Source organism: Nematocida ausubeli (assembly GCF_000738915.1).
Source record: "Nematocida ausubeli strain ERTm6 chromosome Unknown supercont2.3, whole genome shotgun sequence".
Lineage (NCBI taxonomy): Eukaryota > Fungi > Microsporidia > Nematocida > Nematocida ausubeli.
In genome coordinates, this window is record NW_026515636.1 from 635,690 (window position 1) to 655,567 (window position 19,878).

General features: G+C 35.2%; 10 protein-coding genes across 10 annotated transcripts; 5 read left to right on the plus strand and 5 right to left on the minus strand.

Moving 5' to 3' along the window:
• Window positions 1–459: 459 nt before the first annotated feature.
• Window positions 460–1,284, plus strand: NESG_01469 (uncharacterized protein; the record flags this gene model as incomplete). Its single annotated transcript, XM_053049098.1, has 1 exon — window positions 460–1,284. The coding sequence occupies one exon, from the start codon at window positions 460–462 to the stop codon at window positions 1,282–1,284; it is 825 nt and encodes a 274-aa protein (XP_052904903.1).
• Window positions 1,285–1,711: 427 nt separating this feature from the next.
• Window positions 1,712–4,015, plus strand: NESG_01470 (uncharacterized protein; the record flags this gene model as incomplete). The annotated part of the gene is made up of 1 exon (XM_053049099.1): window positions 1,712–4,015. One exon carries the CDS (start codon window positions 1,712–1,714, stop codon window positions 4,013–4,015), a length of 2,304 nt encoding a protein of 767 aa, XP_052904904.1.
• Window positions 4,016–4,537: 522 nt separating this feature from the next.
• Window positions 4,538–5,371, minus strand: NESG_01471 (uncharacterized protein; the record flags this gene model as incomplete). Its single annotated transcript, XM_053049100.1, has 1 exon — window positions 4,538–5,371. One exon carries the CDS (start codon window positions 5,369–5,371, stop codon window positions 4,538–4,540), a length of 834 nt encoding a protein of 277 aa, XP_052904905.1.
• A 906-nt stretch (window positions 5,372–6,277) lies between these two features.
• On the minus strand, window positions 6,278–8,266 carry NESG_01472 (uncharacterized protein; the record flags this gene model as incomplete). The annotated part of the gene is made up of 1 exon (XM_053049101.1): window positions 6,278–8,266. One exon carries the CDS (start codon window positions 8,264–8,266, stop codon window positions 6,278–6,280), a length of 1,989 nt encoding a protein of 662 aa, XP_052904906.1.
• A 278-nt stretch (window positions 8,267–8,544) lies between these two features.
• On the minus strand, window positions 8,545–8,976 carry NESG_01473 (uncharacterized protein; the record flags this gene model as incomplete). Its single annotated transcript, XM_053049102.1, has 1 exon — window positions 8,545–8,976. One exon carries the CDS (start codon window positions 8,974–8,976, stop codon window positions 8,545–8,547), a length of 432 nt encoding a protein of 143 aa, XP_052904907.1.
• A 69-nt stretch (window positions 8,977–9,045) lies between these two features.
• Window positions 9,046–10,026, plus strand: NESG_01474 (uncharacterized protein; the record flags this gene model as incomplete). The annotated part of the gene is made up of 1 exon (XM_053049103.1): window positions 9,046–10,026. One exon carries the CDS (start codon window positions 9,046–9,048, stop codon window positions 10,024–10,026), a length of 981 nt encoding a protein of 326 aa, XP_052904908.1.
• A 788-nt stretch (window positions 10,027–10,814) lies between these two features.
• Window positions 10,815–12,260, minus strand: NESG_01475 (uncharacterized protein; the record flags this gene model as incomplete). The annotated part of the gene is made up of 1 exon (XM_053049104.1): window positions 10,815–12,260. The coding sequence occupies one exon, from the start codon at window positions 12,258–12,260 to the stop codon at window positions 10,815–10,817; it is 1,446 nt and encodes a 481-aa protein (XP_052904909.1).
• A 1,807-nt stretch (window positions 12,261–14,067) lies between these two features.
• Window positions 14,068–15,702, plus strand: NESG_01476 (elongator complex protein 3; the record flags this gene model as incomplete). Its single annotated transcript, XM_053049105.1, has 1 exon — window positions 14,068–15,702. One exon carries the CDS (start codon window positions 14,068–14,070, stop codon window positions 15,700–15,702), a length of 1,635 nt encoding a protein of 544 aa, XP_052904910.1.
• Window positions 15,703–16,499: 797 nt separating this feature from the next.
• Window positions 16,500–16,832, plus strand: NESG_01477 (uncharacterized protein; the record flags this gene model as incomplete). The annotated part of the gene is made up of 1 exon (XM_053049106.1): window positions 16,500–16,832. One exon carries the CDS (start codon window positions 16,500–16,502, stop codon window positions 16,830–16,832), a length of 333 nt encoding a protein of 110 aa, XP_052904911.1.
• Window positions 16,833–17,476: 644 nt separating this feature from the next.
• Window positions 17,477–19,030, minus strand: NESG_01478 (uncharacterized protein; the record flags this gene model as incomplete). The annotated part of the gene is made up of 1 exon (XM_053049107.1): window positions 17,477–19,030. One exon carries the CDS (start codon window positions 19,028–19,030, stop codon window positions 17,477–17,479), a length of 1,554 nt encoding a protein of 517 aa, XP_052904912.1.
• Window positions 19,031–19,878: the final 848 nt, after the last annotated feature.

Consider the following 19,878-nt stretch of genomic DNA (forward strand, 5'->3'; position numbering starts at 1 on the left):
AGCATTTTCTAAAAGAAACTGATATGTTTTTACTTAGCCATGCGCATGCATACTACCTTATATAAACTCTAGGCTATAGAATATTCAAATCTTATGTTTTGAAATTCGTCCATAAATAAAGAACAAAATACAATAATTTCAGATTTTGTATAGAAGACTGCATAAGTTTAAAGAGTGCAGGATGTAGAAATCTACAGAATTTTTAGATCTGAAGCTATTTATGTATCTTAGATAAAACACATAAACTATAAGTAGTATTAGATTTTAAGTAGCCACAGTGCTTTTATATCATTTATTTCTTTGCATCTATTAAGACTAAAATAAATTAGCTGAATTTACTCAAATTCTATTCTCTTCATGTAGAGCACTTTAAAGAATTTATATTCTGTAAAATTTAGCTTTCTGTGAGTTTGGAGACAGCGTAAAAGTTTTAAAAAAATAAAAAAGTAAAATATTTCAATGGCTAGACGAGAGAATAAGTTAGTAATAAAGTTCGGACAAGTAACACCATCTTTTGCAAAACTGGTGCAGGAGTGCAGATCGTACTTTGAGCCAGGGGTTGCAAAGAATCTGAAAGAGGAAAAGAAATGGAAGATAAAGGATTATGTGCAACTTGCAAAGCACTTTACAGCCTCTCATCTGTGGGTATTCTCGCAGTCAGAGGAACACAACAATCTAAAGGTCATTTCCCTTCTAGAAGAGACAGGACGTACATTTTACTTTAAAGTCACAAAGTACCAAGTTGGTCTGGAGATGCTCCAAAAAGCATTTGGAATTGGCACCCGTATGAACGGATACTTTATTGTCCCTATTAATATTGACAAGACAGACCCAATCAATGGAATGATAGATGAGATAAAGAACAACAGCAAAGTGTCTCACTTGACTAGTCGAGTGATTGTTATTAAGAAGCTGTACGACAACAACTATCTGTTCTCGAACTACATGATAAAGAAAGAAGAAAAGCCAGGTGCTGCAAACCAAGTAAAAGTATCTCTTGTAGAGATAGGGCCTGTAATGACTGTAGAGCTACAAAAAATCGAGAAGGGTATATGCAGTGGAGATGTTGTCTACCACAGATACATTCACAAGACCCCTGAGGAGCTAAAGGAGAGAGAAAGAACAATTAGAAGACGAGCAGAAGAGAAGTTACAAAGAAAGGCCCAGCAGGAAGAGAATGTAAGAAGAAAGAAAGAGATGAACGCAAGAAAGCCACTTGTGCCAGAGGATCAGGACAGCAGTGAAACTGAGTTAGATACATCTGAGGATGAGTCAGAGGAATAGTCTCTGCGCTTGCTTACTTTGCAATGCATACCAACAAAATAATTCGACAGGAAAATTCATTAGTCTATGGTGTGCGCACAGATGAGTTTAGCCATAATCGAATAAAATAGAACAATGAACCATTTAATCATTTCGGTTATATTATAGTGAAATCTGCACTTTGCCATACCTGGTAATTGCAGTACAGTAGTATTTTAGTCAATAAAGTTCTCAGAGACACATACTTTTAAAATAAGAGCATTTGAGAAAGCACTTTATTTTAGAGACCCTGCAATAAAAAGAAAAATTAGAAGTATTGATAAATCTATAATAAACCTGAATAAAAATCATTCATTCTATTCATATTAATATGTATGTGAATATAGGTGATTTAATTCTCCTTTATATAACGGACAAAAGTATAAATTAAGAAAATTTTAATTCACGCATGGATTTAATTAATATTAATGAAAATAATATGATGGCAGGACAACCTGATAACCTTAGCATGAAAGTAACAATAGAATTTCCGCGGGAACTAACCCAGCAGCAGAGAGATCTCAAAAATGATCTTCTAACGATCTTTGCAAGTGCAAATGACTTGCAGAGAAAGATTTCCGATGCAACCGACAAAATGCTTATGAGTACAGAAGTCTGGAAAGAGCTGATCACTCTGAATTTCTCAGAAGAAGCAAGGAAAAGGAAAGTAGCACACTTTTTGGCTACAAACTGGATAAAGGAGCAAAATGATGACCTTATACATATTGTAGGTATGCTAAAGAGCAAAAATTGCCAGCTGACAGAGAAAGAGCTGAATCCAAAGCGTACAGAAGAAAGATTAGACCTCTTCCTGAAAGAAGTTGGCAGAGGTATAGCACACTGGATAGAAGTAGAATTTGCAATAGATCTAATAGTTGACAGAGACTATAAAGATACGCAACCCACAGGTAATTCATTACGGATGACAACCCAGGAGAGAAACTATACAAAGGCTCTGCACCAAGCATATAGAATGATAATCAATGAAAGCAATATGATAAAAGACAAAAATTCAAACATGCACCACTATATGAAAAGTATTCTGGAGGAATACTATCATCGGATATGTAATGTGATTAGACTAGACGAGAAAGATGTAGAAGTACAGCCAGTTGATAAAATATTCATGCATAGCCCAGATGCAGTTAATATTGAGGATATACTGCGAAGTATAGAGAGTAAGTTTGCAATGGAGATGGAAAAACCCCAGCATGATACACGTGCTTCAGTTATCGCATTACTAAGTGATTTGAAGACTATTTTGCAAAACTGGGATGACATTGTGAAGGCGGAGGAGACTGTAAGAAAACTTTTCTACAGTGAAAAACTAGAGAACTTAGTATACAATTTGAATGGAAGAGATGGGGATACTTTGAAAGAATTCAACAAGAAGCTAGACAAGTATATAAGCCAACATATAAAACGAAAAGACACTGATGTGTTAAAAGCACATGCGAAGATACATGGGAAACAAAGTAAAACAGAGTATCTTCTTAAGATATACCATAACTTGATAAATCTTATCAAAAATAACGGTGATATTATCAAGAAGGCAAAAAAGATAGAGTTTTCTACAGATATTGATGAGTGTCTGGACAGAGATGAATTATATAAGATTTATTCTTATCAAGCAGAAAGCCATGTGCAGCCATTCAGTAGAGAGCAGAAGAGTGCAGTAAATAACTACGGTATTGGGTCAAAGAGAATGCTTTTTTCATCTTTAGACAGGTTAATTTCATTATTTTGGTCAAGATGCACACCCGATGTAGTCTATGATAGCACTGCACTCCAGGAAAACACAGAAGACCCACATTTAACTAACAGTAATTTATTAACTAGTGCTGTGAATATTTCAAACCATACGGAGACATCCAGCATGTTAAATGAATTTAAGCCAGTGCTGCCACAAAACTTCTCTGAGAAAGTGAATTCAGTAGGTATTTTTCTCTCTGAACAGACATCTGAAAATACTGAAGAGGATTTGCACAGTATGATTACTGTGGAAAGTATTTTATCCACTGAAAATAGCTCAGAACGAACTAACTTTCTTCCTTCAAGAGAGCGATATAGGGACCTTTCAAACGAGATAGATAGTTTAATAGACACAGAAACTGAAGAGATTTCTCTGAAAAGAATATATACTGTGGTATTTTATGTAGTTAATTCTCTTCTACTAGGGATATCAATATACTCTACCATTCTAGGAAGCATGTTAATAGCACACATGTTTGGGTCATTAGAGAAAATATCCGTTATATATCTATTATGTGTACTTTTAGCCTGCCTATCTGGAGGACATGTAGCTTTAGATATTCTATACCTTTTGGCATCAATCATTAGAGATATACGCGCAAAAAAACACAGAATCAATACTATTCTCACTGTAGGGCTTCTATTTTTCGCTAGCATAGCCATCGGATGTGGCCTAGTCTTCCCTTTTCTATTCAATCTAGACAAAATAGACTCATATTTTTCTTGGCTGGGTCTCTCTCTTCTTGCAGCAGTTATATTTATGATATACTCAATGTGTAGCAAAGAAGAAATATTGAAGGAAATGCATAGAATAAGAGAAAGATCTGCAGTAAATCGCAAAATACCAGATATTATTTTATATGCTGTAGTAATGGTCATAGCAATCACATTAGTACATGCAGTTCAGATAGTATTACTAAATGATTTGCCTTCTTTATTCAATAGACTTTGGCAAGAATAAAGATGTTTTACTACAAGCTTATTACTGAAAAAGAGTTAGACATAATAGCCAAATTTACATATGTATTTGAAGTGATTCGGGTTATATCGGGTTAAACCTAAAAGCATTTCAAGTTTATTTGCATATTTGTATAAATATGCTTGTATATGCTAATTATCTATACCTGGGAGATTTTCTTTTTGTTGAATTTCTGTTGCCAACTAAGAAAACTAAAGATAAAAATTTATTTAAAATTGCTACTAATAGAGCCACTAGCAGTACTTTTTTATTTCCACAGAATATATTTTAATTCTTTACTGTACTCTGTAGCCTTCAATACAAAGAAAGAAAGAAAAGTAAATTTACTTCAAGACTTATTTGTTGTATGGTATATCATACAGGTAGAAATAGTAGTCCAATAAGAAAAACATTGTATTAAGTAAAGAACTTTTATTATGGGAACCCGGATACAAGGATACTCTGTATATTGAAATCCTTCTAGTCTAGGGATTCCTGTAGTAAAAAGAAACTTTCAAAGCAATTCTAGTTCTTGGCTATAGAATCTACTTGGCTGGCAATTTTAGAAAAGAAAATGCCTAATTTTTTGCTAAATCCATAACACCCACATCCAAGGAAAAAACTCAGTACTATGACAATTCCTGATGCATATATGGTATATTTAATATAGCTCTTATATTCTTCATAGGTTTCATCTTTTATCATTGCTATATGTACTAAACTATACACTGCTCCCATCATATCAACAGCGACAAGCATAAACGACATACACAACAGAGAATATGCACATACAAAGTACCTTCTAAAATTGGATATATCAGGTTTATGTTGAGATCCAAAGGATAGACCAGATCCTAGTGCTACAATCAGAGTGATACTCCAAATAGGGATGGTGCGTTTTGTAAAAATACTTATATTTCTACTGTTAAAGTTAGCTGGCTTATAAAAATTAAATAGTTTTCGTAGCATATGGACAAAGACTGAATACATTGGTAGAAGGACCAAGCCTAGTAGAAATAATGTTTGAAGATTTGAATACGAATGACTACTATCTAAAGGAAATCCTTTAATAATAACTACTCCAAATAACAAAAAATATCCTACAAGTAAAACTGAATTTATAATACATGCACCAATATAGATCTGGTATTGCCATTCAAGATATTTTTTGTTACTTATTTCCAATGCTTCATCTGTATTAGAGTCTGTGCCATCGATTAAAGTGTTATCTGGAGTACTATTATCCGAAGGAGTGACATCGATTAAAGTGTCAATGGGAATACTTTTATTCAAAGGAGTATTAGTGCTTTCCATGCTATTTATTTCTCTTCCTCTATTTATAGACAACAACTCATTCATTTATCAGTAATATGAGTTAATTAACAAACAAAATATAGATAGTAGTAGTAATATGAATTAATTAACAAACAAAATATAGACAGTAATAGTAATATGAGTTAATTAACAAACATAGCCTCTCATTTACTTAATATTTTTCTTATAGAAAAGTCTCAGTAGTCCAGAAAATACTACAAAACCAAAGAGTACTATAAGACCGAGTGAAAATCTTAAAAGAGAAGAACAAATTAGAATAAAGGACAACCAGAGTAAAAAGAGAAACAGCCGCAATACACTGAGATATTAGCAGTCTTGAGTAGACAATGTACTGACTAGTCACTGCCCCCATGAACCATTGGCTATTCATTAATAAGACATGGAATATTCTGCTGCTTGTATAGTTGTAGTGATATGTGTTTATTCGTACTAAGTGCTGTAATTAAACTTGGTCTCTTAAAAGGAGTCATATTAAACTAGTATTTATTTGAGAACTCAACTCTTTAAATATTTTGGTCTTTAATTTAATTTTAATATTCATTGAAATAAACCAACTATTACGAGTGTCTCGATGTAGTAATATGTTAAATAGATTTGTATCTTCAGTTTTCTTTACTGTCAGCATGAACTAATTAAATTATGCTGTGTATTAACAAGCACAAATTTAATTATTATTGTCACCAATATCATTATATATCATATTCTATGCTGAACATAATATTCAGATTAGCTGTCGTAGTATTCGGGTCTGTACGCATAGCACTAATTTACAACTGTCATTAGAAACTATAGAAGAGAATAAATAAATTTTATGATGACTAGAACTAAGTCTAATATTCCAGAGGAATTCGGGTTTAGTAGTCCTAAGAATACTTAGTATGACAGTACAAAGAGAAATATTTCAGTGATTACAAGGATACTTTGGTATTTTTATTTCTTTTCCATTCTATGCCACTCATTTATCTTTGACACCATTGGATCTAGTGCATTACTGCTTGTTCTCTCTACAATATATGGCTGCAGCCACTTGGACAGTTTTTCCTTATATTTTACAAACCTTTTATCCAGCAAGAGAACACAACTATAGTCATTTTCTGCTCTAATTGATCTTCCTATTGTTTGGTTAACTGCTTGCATGCCTTTGTCTATAAAGTAGTCTTCTCCTCTGGTCTTTTGAATTAAAAGAATTTCCTCAGTTGGCTTAGGCAAAGGTATACCGCAAATAATTAGAACTCTACACAAATCATTACTAAAATTAATTCCTTCACTGAAGTTTCCACCCATCACACACACCATAAGCACCTTTCTTTCCTTTTTCAATCTCTCTTTATACTCCTGCATAGATGCAGTCCCTTCAAATAGTATATTTACATTACTGATTCTTTCTCTTGCTGTATACAATTTTAATATGCTAAGAACACTTTTAGACTGAACAAATAGTAATATTCCTCCTTTTTCAATCTTCTTATAGTATAGCATTGCCAGACTAAAGGCCCTCATGACCTCTTCATTTCTTTTATTGTACACAAACGAGTAGTCACTGCAGATGGCTACTTGGATATTTTTGCATACAGAAGGATATGTTCTTTTGGTTACTTCTCTATTAAATAGCAGTGATATATCTGAGGACTGAGTCAATGTACCACCAATTGCCAGAATACTCTTAATATCCATAAAATATGAGAGATAGTCTGAAGGATATATATTTTTAAGGGTTATCTGTCCTTTCTCCTTAACTATATAACTGTGTCTGTCGCATTCTCCTAATAATCTGACCAATTTACACAACCTTCTTAAAATATCCTCTTTTTTGTTCTCTACATCATCCGTGCGCATGGGAAATACTTTACTGGGTAGAAATGGATCTATTCTTTCTGCTATTTCTAACAGATTTATATGATCCAGCTCTGCATCTATCAAGAATCTATTTATATTATAAATCTCAGCTTGTCCTGTATCCGTAGCATCTTCCTTGGTGCTTCTCTTTAAATACTCAAATACACCAGATACAAAGATGAATAGTTCTAAGAAATCCACTTTACGTTTACCTTCCTGCTTATTCATGTACTCACTGTACACTGGGATTATCTGAGATAGTTCTGATTCACTTATACCTGCAGAGTACTCATCTAGTACTGTGCTGTATAAATTATGTGCTTCATCAATTATTAGCACAGTTTCACTCATCTGTATCCCGAGTTCACTAAAAAAGTCCTTCTGTAGGAGAAGAGAGTAAGGAAGAATTATAATTGAAGCATTTCTTGCTTGGTGCTTCAAATAGAAGTATGGGCACACTCTGCATGAATTTCCCAATGAGATAGCCTCTTCAATAGATATTGTATTCTTATTGGATCTCTCTGCCTTTCCTTCCTGTAAATTATTGTAAAATGAACACTTTCTATCCTTAGTGGTTGATCTGCACATATTATTTATGTCTTTGGAGGCATTCACCTTATAGTTAATACAGGTCTGTCTTCTAGACCCTAGAACTACCCCTGATGTATGCATTCCTGAATATTTATTTAATTCTTCTAATTCTTTGACTACTTGGTCTAGCTGTGTATGAGTACGGCAGGCATATATAACACGCTTATTTGTTCTGTTATATAAGCTTTTTAACAGATCTGCATTAGCCTTTGAAACTCCTTCTGTAATAAACTCACTATCACCCAGGTACTCCATTGCAGTTATTAAGCTGGAGAGAGTCTTTCCTGTTCCTGTTGGACTCTCCAGTATACCCAGCCTGTTATTTCTAATTATTTCAGTTGCATCTTTAATAAAGTCTTTCTGGCCTTGGTACAGTTCATGTGGTAAATTAAATTTATCTTTAATCTCCTTATCTCTTTTTTTTATCTGCACTATATCCTTACTATCTAGATTTAATTTAGTTCTCTTTGCTTCCCCTGGTGTCTTAGCCATTTGAATAAAAATATAAAATGGTCTTTATACTCTATCCTTTATAAGAGACTTATGCTAAACATCTACAGTGCCAGATATTATTATTCCTGTTGTATTCTTGTGCATTATAATACTCCCGGATATATTTATATATTCCTGTACTACTGCATAAATTACTGTGCACTCACCAGAAATTCTTTTTAGTAAATTTGAACTCTTTAGGGGAGAACCAGAGTGGATGGAAATTCTTTCTATGGCAATGAAGCCAGCTGCAAAATAATATCTATAAGAGAGGTTATTTATTTAATGCATGAAGCCATTGATGAGATCTTTGGCCATAATTCTGCGCACTCTTTTGCTACTGGTCCGGAAATGGCAGTTCCCTTTATTTCTCCCTTTGCGGTGATAACAACTGCTGCATTGTCCTCGAATGAGATGAACACACCATCCTTTCTTCTCCAGGACTTTCTCTGTCTAATAAGTACTGCTGGGACAACCTTCTTTCTCATGTCTGGCTTTCCTTTCTTAACTGATGCTACAATAATGTCTCCTGGTGCTGCAAATGGAAGTCTGTTGAGTCTTGACTTGCATCCTTTCACTGCAATAATCTTCACAACCTTGGCTCCTCCATTGTCTGCACAGTTAATAACTGATCCAACCTGCACTCCGGCTGTTATTTTGTACCGGGATGCAATTCTTTTTAATCCAGACTTTTCGTTCTTTCCTACCATTATTTATTACTGGGGGAGTGAAAAAAGAAAACTAAAATGAAAGAGAATAATTTTCAGCAGGACTTCCAAATGAGTCAAAAGATTGGGGAGGGTGCTTTCAGCTCTGTATACATAGGGGAGGAGAAGGGAGAGAGAAAAGTGGCCATTAAGAAAATTAACAGAACCACATCCCCAAGCAGAATAGCAAATGAACTTAAACTTCTAATAAGCCTACAAGGAATGAAGAATATTATTGAAGTAATTGACATATACAGGTCAGATAAAGACATCTGCATTGTATTCCCGTATGTAAAGATCAATGACTTCAAGGAAATACTTGAAATATGTACTATTTCAGATATAAAGTGCTATATGTTTGAGCTTCTAACAGCAATACAAGGTGTTCACTCTCATAATATCATTCATAGAGATATAAAACCAAGTAATTTTCTGTATGATTTAGAGAAAAAGACAGGCTGGCTCATTGACTTTGGTCTTTCCCAGAAAATAGAGAAAAAAAATGAAGATGTTGAGACAGACCAAACAGCAAAAAGACGGAAATTCTTCTTTAGCTCGCATTTGGCTGGGAAGAGTAAGCCTATTATCTCTAGGGCACCAGGTTATCTGATACGAGATTCTCGTCCATCTATGACTGCATCTAGATCTGGTACTCGTGGATTTAAGGCACCTGAAGTACTCTTTAGAGTTGAGGCACAGACAACAGCCATAGACATATGGAGTGCAGGAGTGATCCTTCTCTCACTTCTCTGCAAGAAATATCCCTTCTTTACATCAAAGGATGACATAGGCACACTTGTTGAGATAGGCACTGTCTTTGGGGATGAAGAGATGAGGCAGGCTGCAAAGTTCTACAAACGAGTTTGGAAGAGCAATATAGAAGCATGTATGCACCCGGCAGTTCCCTTTGAGAAGCTTGTTGAGATGGCAATTAAGAAAAAGCCACATTTCCCAAGCTCTGTATTCGACCTACTAGAGAAAATGCTTATGTTAAAGACATCAGAGAGAATAACTGCAGATGAAGCACTAAGACACAAGTTCTTCAGTGACTAGTATGAATTATATCTGACTAAGTCTTAAGTAAGTCTACTGTGCAGTATTAAACTATGCCAGATATCATTAAATAAATACAAGTGTTTATTTTGTCCTGTTCTCTACTGTTCTCTACTGTACTCTACTGCACTGTATCCTTTGAGACTGGATTTTTAGCTGCAAATTATTTTGTCCTGTTCTCTACTGTTCTCTACTGTACTCTACTGCATTGTATACTTTGAATAAACCACAGAAACTCATATATATATAGTGTGGTAAAATTCCCACTTTCATTATTCTGAAGCCACAAGAGTCCATCAATGATAATTTCACTTTCCAGAAGATTCCTCGTATATCAGAGACTGACTATATAATAGTAAGCTAGTAAGAACAATACTGAAAGGGCGGAATATGTCAACAGTAAGAAATATATCCATCAAGTACACAAAAGGTCACAGTCACCAACTGAAAAAATATGATAATAAACCTTCCTGCACAACTACCCCTATTAGAGTCTAAAATACTACTATCTCCAGACTAGCTTGTCTACCCCTTTAGTCACGTCAATTCCTAGTATAGACTACCTTCTGCTGTATATTTGCTTTAAGTGCTTTTATTCTAGCATGACTATATTATGAATTATAGCCCTAATAATTAAAGAGTTATAGTCTGCAGTACTTAGACAATATTCTGAAGGAATTGCAGTATAGTAATATATCGATAGATATAACTATCTTACAGATTAGAGTAAATATTTATGTCTAGTGCAACCAGAAACCCGATATAACCCGAATCCTTTAAAATCTTTATTAATTCGCTTCTGTTTGTGCTGTTGAAATATCTCTTGTTGAAAGTACGCCTTCTATTATACCAGGAAGGCATACAAAGTGACCAAATGCAAAGGACTTTCTCCAGATATTTAAAACCTCAAGGGGACTGTATACCATTGGAATCAGGAAGTAGCAGAAGATGAAGATATGTGCAGCCCATCCACATATCTCTACTAATATTTTAATTCCTGGAATATTTCTTCTCTCTATTGGAATATCTTTAACAAAGCCTAGTAAGAATATTGTTGGAACTGAGATGAGTATGGATCCTACGTGCAAAGGGAAAAGCAACAAATGCGCATATGATACAATGGATACCTTAACATGCTCCTTGATACGCATATCCATTACATCACTAGCACTTATTTCAGTTTCTTTCGTTTTTTCTGGTTTTGAACTGTCATTTTCCTCTTCTTTCTTTTCGTCTGATGTAAGCATTTTGTTCAGTCTGTGCATAAACTTTGATCCTTGCATATTCCACATCTCAAAGAGTTCTTGTGCCTTCCAGAATGTCACAAATGGAAGTATTCTGACATTTCTCATATTATTAATGAATGCTGCCTGGTAGATGCACTCCTCAGAGACCCATAATGCTGCAATGTAGAATAATTTGTATATGTAGAACCCAGAGAAGTCTACATCCACCTTAACTAGCTTCATTGTATGGGCAGCTGCATTCATGATTATTTCATTAACTGCCTGGTACGAGATCAAAAATATAAATGCCTTTAAGCAAGACACTGTAGACCCAACTATTAGTCTGCTGTATTCTTGCATGACATATTCCTCTTTCCTGTTAGTAATCTTCTTCTGATCCTCTGTGTTTCCTACGATCTTTTTAATTACGGTCTGGCTCTGAGACTCAACCAAGTAGAAGTACCCAGACTCAAGCCACAGCTGATATGCACTGAAACTCATCACAGGCCCATACCTAATCCCAGGCACAAAGAACATATACCCAAGGTACGCCATAAATCCATGTGTTTTTGGCAGATATTCCATGCTTACGTACATATATTTCATGAAGAATCCTGTGAGTGTCAGAATAACAAAAGGATTATTCTCTTCCGAGTCCTGCAGGATATACATAACCACTAAATGTACAAGATTTACAGCTATGAATATTTTTGTTCTTAGCTTTTTCTGCTTAACCGGCATATAAGATAGAAGCAGATTAAGTGGAATACCTGATAAGGCAACTAGGAAGTTCTGTATTTTATATATTGCTGAAAGGACAATTAACCCACTCAGAATATTAAATACTTCCCGGATGAAGAACCGGTTTGTAATATGCGGTGTAACCATCCCAAACAGAAAGGCAATCAGCATCCCTGTGACTGCATTTGTCTCCTGTACTGTCATCTTAGAGAAGCAATGATTCGTTACTTCTGTTATTTTTTCCATAACCCATTTGGATGTAAGCATGTTGTAGTAAAAATAATTTTTTTTATACTTAGTACACTATCAAAGACAGTTTTTGTAATTTGTGCCTATTATGCTGCATTTCTACTATATAGATATATAGAAAGGGTCCTAGTGTAATTGTATGGTAGTTGAATTCGGGTTATATTCGGGTTATATATAGTTTTGTACATGGAAATTGATTAGTGTTTGGTTACATCACAAACAATATTATCACAACAGATCGTAATATGACACGTAAACAAGTAGAGCCCCCTTGTAGTGTGTTGGCCTAGCCAAAACCCAGAAGGAAATAACTAACATCAATCTATATTGCTGATCCGGAGAGAAGGTTTCAATACCCTTGAGGTAAGGAAAACCAACAATGGTTAAAATAGAATATATTTATTTTAGTACTAGATACTCTTTCATATTATGATAACCCGATATAACCCGAATTATGAAGTAATTCTTCTACTACAGAATGAAAAGACACTTCTTATAGTTCTTATTGAAGTAAAATCACATATAATTAGTCTTAGGCCACAGAATATCATGAATAATAAATTGGATTTCTGGAAGATTCTTTGTCTACTAGGAGTACTAGTACAGAAAGAGTAACAGCACATTGGAAATCAAGTACATGCATTCCTGTCCATATTGGTGATCTTAAATTACTTGAATTTCCTTCTAAGAGAGCTAGTGTAATATTACTATATACACTATTAAATGGACCTGTATTTATTTCTGCTTCATACGGATAGAAAGTGTCTATTTAGTTGGCTTCTTCTTAAGGCAAGGGAAACCAATAATTCTCTTCAAATAATTTCCCTTTATACTATAAAAATAAAAGAAATCCATATATAAATAATTTGGGTTTTATTTTGTAGGGTTTTATTTCAGAAAAATAGAAGTATACATGAAGAAGTATAAAAATACAGCAGAAATAAAGACTGTATGAGATAACAGTGTAAAAATCACATATTAAACAGACAAGATACATACTGCATTTAGGTTATAAGAATATTTACAGAATGCATCACTACACATTATATACTCCGAATTATATATTACATAAATACAAAGTATCTTGAATAATATACAGAATAATTAGAGATCAGATAATGCCTAATAAAGCACAATTGTATAAGGTTCTTGTGATTCTTCTGCTTTGATTGTATAATGCACAAGATTCTTCTATGTAACTGGTTTTCCACAATAAAACCATGATAATTTCAGCCTGCAACTGATTTATTTTCAGATGTATGAAACTACCATAATATCCTATTAATAAACCTGCAGATATAGTATAGTTGTGGTAAAATTCCCACTTTCATTAACTCTGTAGCCAAAGTGCATCAGAAACTGACTATAAAATAGTAAGAAAAATTCAGAAGAGGTGGAAGATGTCAACAGTAAGAAATACATCCAATAAAAATACAAAAGATGACAGTCACCAACCGAAAAAATATGATAATAAACCTTTCCTAACAACTACTCCTATTAGAGTCTAAAATACTACTATCTCCAGACTAGCTTCTATCCCAAGATATCCTAAATATCTAATATTATTACACTCATATACTACAGTCAGAAACATCACACCAAGAAAACTAAAAAGTACTATAGACAGATGCTTTATTAAACAAATAGTCATATTCACAGATATTAAAAATAAATCTATATAATAAACTCCTTCATATATATATAAATACACTTCTATACAGTGTATTATACAGACTGTATTTCTTCTATAAGTCATTCTTATTTTTTTAGGATTTCTTGTCTATTCCCCAGAATATGGAAATATTCACAAAAATTTTAATTCAGAATGTCATTGGAAATAACGTGTGGAAAGAGTTCATCTGCCGGGCTGCATGCTGCCTGTGCAGAGATTGTTTCAATCATAAAGAAAGACACAGAGAACAAAATAAAACTAAAAGACATTATACAAAAGATGGCGAAAAAGCACGGTCTCAAAGACACACCAAAACTCTCCCAAATACTTTCTACTGTCTCAGAGGAAGACACAGCAGTTATTTCCAGACTAAAAGTAAAACCTGTAAGAACTGCCTCTGGAGTGGCTGTAGTGGCAGTAATGGCAAAGCCCCATAGATGCCCACATATTGCCATCACAGGAAACATATGCGTATACTGCCCAGGTGGCCCAGACTCAGACTTTGAATACAGCACGCAGTCGTATACTGGGTACGAACCAACCAGCATGAGAGCCATTAGAGGCAGATACGATCCATACAGACAGAGCACAGACAGACTCAATCAACTAGCACTCCTAGGGCACAGTGTAGACAAAGTAGAATATATTATAATGGGTGGTACATTCATGTCTCTTGATAAAGACTATAGAAGCTGGTTTATAATGAAGTTGCATGATGCCCTTACAAGAAGGGAGTCGTATACACTGGAGGAATCTATCTTTTTCAGTGAAAGAAGCACAAGAAAGTGCGTAGGAATAACGATAGAAACAAGACCAGATTTCTGTATGGAGAGACACCTTAATGATCTTCTATCATACGGGTGTACTCGGCTAGAGATAGGAGTACAAAGTGTATTCGAGGATATTGCAGTAGATACAAATAGAGGACACTCTGTAAGAGATGTATGTGAATCATTTAAACTCACAAAAGATACAGGTTATAAGATAGTCACACACATGATGCCAAATCTACCGAATGTAGACATGGAGAGGGACATTCTTCAATTCTATGAATTCTTTTCAAACCCAAGATTTAGAACAGATGGACTAAAAATATATCCAACATTAGTCATACGGGGAACAGGACTGTACGAGCTTTGGAAGAATGGAAAATACACAAACTACTCACCAAATGAACTGATTGACCTACTTGGCCATATATTTATAATGGTACCCCCTTGGATACGAATATACAGAGTACAAAGGGATATTCCAATGACTCTTGTAAGCTCAGGGGTAGAACATGGGAATATCCGGGAAATAGTACTTTCAAGACTGAAGGAACAAGGATTATCCTGCCGAGATATCAGAACCAGAGAGGTAGGAATTAATAATATACATACAAATGAATTACCAGAGAAAGTAGAACTAGTACGCAGAGACTATGTGGCAAGTGATGGATGGGAGACATTCCTTTCCTACGAGGACACATCAAAGGATATTCTTGTTGGTTTGCTGCGCCTGAGAAAGTGCGGGCCATCTACCTTCAGGAAAGAACTTCTTGGGAATGTCTCCATAGTCAGAGAGTTGCATGTATATGGGAGTGTGGTGCCAGTTAAGGGAAAAGACTTCTCAAAGTTCCAGCACCAAGGATATGGTAGAATGCTAGTAGAAGAGGCAGAGAGAATTGCAAGAGAAGAGCACGGATCTACAAAGCTAGCAATTATCTCTGGTATAGGAACCAGAAATTACTACAGGAAGCTAGGATATGAAATAGATGGAGTATATATGTCAAAGGACCTGGAGTAATTCTACTACAATAAATTTATAAGAAATATACAGAACTAACAAGAAATGCATAGAATACAAGAAGTCTAGACAGATGGGTATATTACCGTACTATATGGTAAATATATTAGATATATTTCAAATGAGATATAACTGAAATTATTATTCATAGAAGCACTGTCATAAAGGACTTCAAATAGAACAGATTCTTACAAATTCAGTTGTCTTTTAGTGAATATTTTAAAAGACTATTTTAGATTTCAGGCATGAATAACAGTCTACTGAATATAGTATAACTGTTAATTTATGTACACTATGTGAGATAGAAGCTTCTGCTACTTTTTCAGTAAAGAATATTTTCTCTACTGCAAGGATCCTATAATAAAGTAATTATAATGAAAGAATTCTCATAAACTGGTAATTCTATCTGGTATAAGCAATATATAACCTAAAGCACAGAGTTGTCAGTTAAGACAAACTCATACAAAGGCCATAATCAAAAGTATTTTTATAAGGGAAAAAGATCTTCACCTAGCAAGATTCTGTTTATATTAGGTTAATATATTCTGGCTGTGCTGGCTTCATCTATTAATACAATATACATACACAAAGGAACTTACGTTTGTTTCAGTTTTTCTTAACTTAAATAATTCTTAGGAAAATTAGCTTATTCCTTTAATAAAGAGCTACTACACAATACTCTAGAATGTATTTGTGGATATGCAGATGTGAAAGTACCATATACAGATCACTTTGGTCTCAGTGAAAGGATTTGACAGCAGTGCTGACTATTTTTATCTTTTTGTTTTTGCAGTGGCATGTGGAACAAATGGCTTGATAATGTATTGAAAATAGTGCCAATATCAAACCTGTTATATTTAATGAGTTCAGATAGAAAGCAGACAAAAACACTAAAGAACATGCAGATTAGACATGAAAGTGCAATGAGTTCAATGCTAGCAGTAAGTACCATAACTGCTCAGAAACGAAAGACTATTTTCGATAGGAATTCTTTACTACTAGACCAAAAGTACAGTCCAGTAGAAGAAATTAAAGAAATAGGAGAAGATAAGACAGAAACTCCTTTAGTCAAAGAGTTAAAGAAAGCCTTTCAGAAATCCGAGAATCCAGTTACTGGAAAAACCGCATAAAGAAAATATTTTGAATGAAAGTAGAGAACTCGTTAAATAAAGAAATAAGGAGAACAACCTAGCAGTCTTGCAGAGTTATAAAGGCCCCAGTATAGTCAGATTTAAATATGATATATCTTGGTGCAGTAGGTCTGTCTTATATAACGCACTGAATAGTTTGTTCTGTCGTAGGATATTTAATTTTGAAGGTACTATAGTGGTAGTGTGGTAGTATACTATTGGAAATAGTAGAATGGTCTATTTCCTGTGAGAATTTAAATGTGCCAGTACCCAGGCAGACAAGAATAATAAATTAGCGCAAGAGAGAATCCTCAGTGCAGTTACCCGACCTTCTGTGCCCTTCAATGCACATACTTCTACGGAGGCAGTTCTATCTTACGCAAAAAATGCACAGTAAAGCTCTTTGATCCGATCCACTCCAGAGATACAGCTGTATCTGGCAGAAATGCCTTTCTACCGTATATCTGAATATGTGCGTGCCAGGCTGCTTCCAATATGCAGGATATTAAGAAACAACCGGTGTGCACAGCGTGCGCCTGGTGCAGGCTGTCTCCATGATAGTTGTAAATAAGTTAATTTTGTTTATTGCGTTATATGTAACGCTAGATGCGAAATATTAGAGTGCCTGCCGCATAGTGGGCTTATTATCGTCTTCCACCTGTTCTTCCTCTGCTGTTTCCTCCTCCAAATCTGCTGCTACTTCCCCCAAATCTGTTTCCGCCTCCGAACCTGCTGTTTCCGCCGTAGCTGTCTCCGCCTCTTGAGGCAAGGGCAGCCAGGTCTTGTGGTACTTCCTGGTTGGAGTCCTTTAGGATCTCTACGTATTTTCTAGCATTTGATCTGTCGTCCTTAGGAGAGAAGAAAGTAAGTGCAAGACCTTCCTCTGAATTTCCTCTAGCTGTTCTTCCTATTCTGTGGATGTAATCTTCACAGTTAGTTGGGAAGTCGTAGTTAATGACTGCCTTTACGTCCTTGACATCAAGTCCTCTGGCAGCTACATCTGTTGCTACAAGGATGCTTCTCTTTCCTGACTTGAAGTCCTGGATGATTCTGTCTCTCTGGTTCTGTGGTTTGTCTCCATGGAGTGCCTCTGCTGGCCATCCGTACTCCTGCATCTTCTCAACCAAGTCATCGCATCTTCTCTTCTGGTTGCAGAATATGATGATCTTTGGGTTCAGTTTCTCATCTCCTGCTACGTCTGCCAGAACATCAGAGAGCATCTTGTCCTTCTCCCAGTGGTCTACAATGAATGTCTTCTGTGTGATCTTTACGTTAGCTACAAGCTCTGCTGATCCAATCTTAATCTGGATGTAGTCCTTCATGTAGTTTCTAGCAAGAGACCGCACCTCCTTTGGCCATGTGGCAGACCACATGAGAGTCTGTTTGTTTGGGTTTGTCTCTGGGATGATCTTCTTGAGCTGTGGCTCGAATCCCATATCAAGCATTCTGTCAGCCTCATCAAGAACCAGGAAGGATACTCTGCTCATGAAAACAGCCTTCTGCTCGTACAGGTCGATAAGTCTTCCTGGGGTTGCAATGAGTATTTCAGCACCTCTTCTGATGGCTCCCTTCTGTGGGCCTGCTGGTGCTCCTCCAAAGACGGCTACTGTTCTAAGACCGAAGTACTTGGCGTACTTGCATGCTTCTTCCTCAATCTGTGAGACAAGCTCTCTTGTTGGGGCAAGCACAAGCACAATGGGTCCATCTCCCTGCCTGAGTGGCTTTTGTGCCTTTGCGTGTATTAAGGCTGGAAGAATGAATGAAAGTGTCTTTCCAGATCCAGTGTTTGCTACTCCCACCATATCTCTTCCACTGAGTGCTAATGGCCATCCCTGTGCTTGGATGGGTGTTGGCTCACTGTAGCCTGCGCTCTTGAATGCTGCCATTACGCTGGCTGGGAATCCAAAGTACTCAAACTTTGTGCATGGCTTAGGGACACCTTCTCCTGTAATGGTTATGTCAAACTTGTTTCTTAGTTCTTCAACCTCCTGGTTAGTCATCTTTTCCTGCTCGCTGTGCTCTGTGTAGAACTCCTTTTCAAACTCAACTGGGCCATTGTCCTGCATTGAGTCTCCAAATCCTGCTCTGCGGGCACCCCCAAATCTTGAGTTCTCTTTTCTGTCACCAGAAGAGAAGTCTCCTCTTCTTTTTGTTTCTCCTTCATAATTGTTGCTTCCTCTGTAACTGTTATATGCCATTGTGCAAGGATAAAAAATTTTTTCTTTTATAGTTTGAAAAATAAAATATTTTCTGTTTCCATGGCAGTTTTATTTTGGCTTAATTAATTTGGCAAAATTATCTATACAGTTGCTTGAAATATTTGGCAGAAAATTCGTTGCCTTTTCAAAATCTGCTCTTTAGGAAAGACCAATCAGAAAGGTCCATAAGTCTATGCATAGTAGTATATGCTGTATAATCATTACTAAGTAGTCTTGTATACTGAAATGAATGCATATATTTAGTTTAGTCTCTGTGATATACTAAGGCTTAGTCTACTAGTATATCTGGCAGCATATGATATAATTCAAACAAGAATATTCTGAGTGACTATTAATGAAGAAGTCTTTTTGTAGTACTTTTTTAGTCCTTTTTTAGTCCTTTTACAGTGGTTTTCAGATATATTTAACTATATATTTAATAAAGTATTCTATGCCATTTATGATATGCATTAGTAATTGACTCTGATGCACCTGGGGAGTAATCCATTCATAATATAACCGAAATTGTTAAAATCTTCTGAAAATTCCATATTTAAATATATGTGAGTAGAGAGTGCTAGTGAAGTAGTAGTAAAGTATAAATAAAATCTCTACATATTCTATTATACTTTATTTTTGGCAGATTCAAAGTATTCTATTCACTATTATTTCTGTGCAATTAAATTTGGTCTGATTAAGTGAGACCTATATAGACCTATCTCTTAGTTTTCTTTAATTCTTTATAGCTTTATTATTAATGAAATTTCTTTATAAATATTTTTAGTTATTAGTATAAGAATAAGAATATATTTATATGGATATACTGCATACTAAGTGGGTTAATGGAA